At 45.1% G+C, this 4,748-nt stretch overlaps 1 protein-coding gene across 1 annotated transcript in view; it reads left to right on the top strand.

Annotated features, from left to right (window-relative positions):
* LOC115181559 (dedicator of cytokinesis protein 1-like) overlaps positions 1–4,537 on the top strand; it is a 197,114-nt gene extending 192,577 nt beyond the window's left edge. Inside the window, exon 11 of the mRNA XM_029743452.1 lies at positions 4,435–4,537. Within this exon, the coding sequence (XP_029599312.1) occupies positions 4,435–4,533 (99 nt within the window). The 3' untranslated portion in view covers positions 4,534–4,537. The remainder of the gene's footprint in view (positions 1–4,434) is intronic.
* The last annotated feature ends 211 nt before the right edge of the window (positions 4,538–4,748 follow it).

Genomic DNA, 4,748 nt, shown 5'->3' with positions numbered 1-4,748 from the left:
ATAGCCTCCACATTGACTCTGTACTGGTACCCCCTGTATATAGCCTCCACATTGACTCTGTACCGGTACCCCCTGTATATAGCCTCCACATTGACTCTGTACCGGTACCCCCTGTATATAGCCTCCACATTGACTCTGTACCGGTACCCCCTGTATATAGCCTCCACATTGACTCTGTACCGGTACCCCCTGTATATAGGCTCCACGTTGACTCTGTACCGGGACTCCCTGTATATAACCTCCACATTGACTCTGTACCGGTACCCCCTGTATATAGCCTCCACATTGACTCTGTACTGGTACCCCCTGTATACAGCCTCCACATTGACTCTGTACCAGTACCCCCTGTATATAGCCTCCACATTGACTCTGTACTGGTACCCCCTGTATATAGCCTCCACATTGACTCTGTACTGGTACCCCCTGTATACAGCCTCCACATTGACTCTGTACCAGTACCCCCTGTATATAGCCTCCACATTGACTCTGTACTGGTACCCCCTGTATACAGCCTCCACATTGACTCTGTACCAGTACCCCCTGTATATAGCCTCCACATTGACTCTGTACTGGTACCCCCTGTATATAGCCTCCACATTGACTCTGTACTGGTACCCCCTGTATATAGCCTCCACATTGACTCTGTACTGGTACCCCCTGTATATAGCCTCCACATTGACTCTGTACTGGTACCCCCTGTATATAGCCTCCACATTGACTCTGTACTGGTACCCCCTGTATATAGCCTCCACATTGACTCTGTACTGGTACCCCCTGTATATAGCCTTGCTTGTTATTTTACTGCTGCTGTTTAATTATTTGTTAGTTCTATTTTCAATTTTTTTGTTATCTTTTTTTAGTTGACCTCTCTTGGGTATGTGGGACGTGACCGTCCCACCTGCAGGACACACTCCCAACAGCCAGTGAAATAGCAGGGCGGCAAATTCAAAACAACCAAAATCTCATAATTCAAATTTCTCAAACATACGACTATTTTACACAATTTTAAAGATACACTTCTCCTTAATGCAACCACATTGTCCGATTTCAAAAAGGCTTTACAGCGAAAGCAAAACATTAGATTATGTTAGGACACCACCTAAACAAGAAAATCCACACAGTCATTTTCCTAGCAAGGAGTGGCGTCACAAAAACCAGAAATACAGCTAAAATTAAGCATTAACCTTTGACGATCTTCATCAGATGACACTCATAGGACATCATGTTACACAATACATTTATGTTTTGTTCGATATAGTTCATATTTATATCCAAAAACCACATTTTACATTGGCGCGTGATGTTCAGTTAATGTTTGCCTCCCAAAACTCCCGGTGAATGTGCACATTAATTTACAGAAATACTCATCATAAATGTTGACAAAATATATAACAATTATTTAAAGAATTATAGATACACTACTTCTTAATGCAACTGCTGATTTCAAAATAACTTTACGTTGTTCAATATTCTGAGTACAGAGCTCAGCCATCAATGCTATACAGCTACCCGCCAAGTCATGGTATCAACAAAACTCTAAATTAGTGTTATAAATCTTTCCTTACCTTTGCTGATCCTCGTCGGAATGCACTCGCAGGACTCCCACTTCCACAAGAATTGTTCATTTGTTCGATAAAGTCCATCATTTATGTCTAAATACCTCCGTTTTGTTGGCGCGTCCAGAACACTATTCCAAAGGCACGATCCAGGAGAGCAAATCAATAGACGAAAAGCTCAAAAGTTCCATTACCGTTTGTAGAAACATGTCAAACGATGATTACAATCAATCCTTAGGGTGTTTTTAACATAAATAATTGATAATATTCCAACCGGACAATAGCGTATTCATTACAGAAGAAAAATAATAAATGTTAGCCATGCGTGAATGCGCATGAACTACATGACCTCAGACAGTCCACTGCTTGAACCGGCTGTTATTCCCTCAGAATTCACCATAGAAGACTCAAACAACTTTCTAAAGACTGTTGACATCTAGTGGAAGCCTTAGGAAGTGCAAAATGACCCCACAGACACTGTAGTTTCAATAGGCAATGGTTTGAAAGACTACAAGTCTCAGATTTCCCACTTCCTGGTTGGATTTTTCTCAGGTTTCTGCCTGCCATATGAGTTCTGTTATACTCCACAGACATCATTCAAACAGTTTTAGAAACTTCAGAGTGTTTTCTATCCAAATCGACTAATAATGTGAACATTCTAGTTTCTGGGCCCGAGTAGAAGGCAGTTTAATTTGGGTACGTTTTTCATCCGGCCGTGAAAATACTGCCCCCTACCCAAGAGAGGTTTTAAAACTTTTTTTTTTCTTCTTATCTTCTTAAAGTATTGTTGATTAAGGGCTTGTAAGTAAGCATTTCACTGTAACGTCTACACCTGTATTTGGATGTGAGAAATACACTGCTCAAAGAAATTAAGGGAACACTTAAACAACACAATGTAACTCCAAGTCAATCACACTTCTGTGAAATCAAACTGTCCACTTAGGAAGCAACACTGATTGACAATAAATTTCACATGCTGTTGTGCAAATGGAATAGACAACAGGTGGAAATTATAGGCAATAAGCAAGACACCCCCAATAAAGGAGTGGTTCTGCAGGTGGTGACCACAGACCACTTCTCAGTTCCTATGCTTCCTGGCTGATGTTTTGGTCACTTTTGAATGCTGGCGGTGCTTTCACTCTAGTGGTAGCATAAGACGGAGTCTACAACCCACACAAGTGGCTCAGGTAATGCAGCTCATCCAGGATGGCACATCAATGCAAGCTGTGGCAAGAAGGTTTGCTGTGTCTGTCAGCGTAGTGTCCAGAGCCTGGATGCGCTACCAGGAGACAGGCCAGTACATCAGGAGACGTGGAGGAGGCCGTAGGAGGGCAACAACCCAGCAGCAGGACCGCTACCTCCGCCTTTATGCAAGGAGGAGCAGGAGGAGCACTGCCAGAGCCCTGCAAAATGACCTCCAGCAGGCCACAAATGTGCATGTGTCTGCTCAAACGGTCAGAAACAGACTCCATGAGGGTGGTATGAGGGCCCGATGTCCACAGGTGGGGGTTGTGCTTACAGCCCAACACCGTGCAGGACGTTTGGCATTTGCCAGAGAACACCAAGATTGGCAAATTCGCCACTGGCGCCCTGTGCTCTTCACAGATGAAGCAGGTTCACACTGAGCACGTGACAGAGTCTGGAGACGCCGTGGAGAACGTTCTGCTGCCTGCAACATCCTCCAGTATGACCGGTTTGGCGGTGGGTCAGTCATGGTGTGGGGTAGCATTTCTTTGGGGGGCCGCACAGCCCTCCATGTGCTCGCCAGAGGTAGCCTGACTGCCATTAGGTATCGAGATGAGATCCTCAGACCCCTTGTGAGACCATATGCTGGTGCGGTTGGCCCTGGGTTCCTCCTAATGCAAGACAATGCTAGACCTCATGTGGCTGGAGTGTGTCAGCAGTTCCTGCAAGAGGAAGGCATTGATGCTATGGACTGGCCCGCCCGTTCCCCAGACCTGAATCCAATTGAGCACATCTGGGACATCATGTCTCGCTCCATCCACCAACGCCACGTTGCACCACAGACTGTCCAGGAGTTGGCGGATGCTTTAGTCCAGGTCTGGGAGGAGATCCCTCAGGAGACCATCCGTCACCTCATCAGGAGCATGCCCAGGCGTTGTAGGGAGGTCATACAGGCACGTGGAGGCCACACACACTACTGAGCCTCATTTTGACTTGTTTTAAGGACATTACATCAAAGTTGGATCAGCCTGTAGTGTGGTTTTCCACTTTAATTTTGAGTGTGACTCCAAATCCAGACCTCCATGGGTTGATAAATTGGATTTCCATTGATTCTTTTTGTGTGATTTTGTTGTCAGCACATTCAACTATGTAAAGAAAAAAGTATTTAATAAGATTATTTCATTCATTCAGATCTAGGATGTGTTATTTTAGTGTTCCCCTTATTTTTTTGGAGCAGTATATTTCTGCACTATGAGGTTGGAATGCTACTGTGAAAATAATGATAATGCCCTTTCAGTGGAAGAGCTGTTTGAAAAGATCGACTGAAATATCAGCCTGTTTTGGTGGGATGGAGTTTTGGCCTTCCTGGTGACATAGTTAATAGACCAATAAGAAAGAGTTCCAAACCTCTCGTCCAATGACAGCTAGTTTTCAGTTTTCCTCTCCCTACTCAGACCTCTCGGTCTATAAGCACCCTAACCTGACAGAACCAATCTGATGCCCTGCTTCTCTTTTCCTCTGGGTTTATAACCTTAACCATCATCACGGTTCATTCCAGATTGTTCTTCTGATCTTTTCCTGGGCCTGTGAATCGCAGGCTTCATCGCTAATGCTCTCTCTCTCTCTCCCTTTCTCTCTCTCTCTCTCTCTCTCTCTCTCTCTCTCTCTCTCTCTCTCTCTCTCTCTCTCGTAGGATTTCCTGATGGAAACATTTATCATGTTCAAGGACCTCATTGGGAAGAATGTCTACCCTGGTGACTGGGTCATCATGAACATGATGCAGAATAAGTGAGTACTGTACAGGGACTGGGTGGCTGTACACACACACACACACACACACACACACACACACACACACACACATCTCGCAGTGCCGCTGTTGCCTAGGAACGGTAGTCTGAATCAGGAGTGTGGAAGGGAAGTATTTTTATCTCTGTCACGAAACCACACGGGCCTCGGCGTCCACATGGGCCTCGGGAGTCCACACGGGCCTCGGGAGTCCACACG

This window comes from Salmo trutta, unplaced genomic scaffold, assembly GCF_901001165.1.
Source record: "Salmo trutta unplaced genomic scaffold, fSalTru1.1, whole genome shotgun sequence".
Lineage (NCBI taxonomy): Eukaryota > Metazoa > Chordata > Actinopteri > Salmoniformes > Salmonidae > Salmo > Salmo trutta.
Note: the sequence above shows the minus strand (reverse complement) of the source record. Positions and strands in the feature narration are given on the sequence as shown.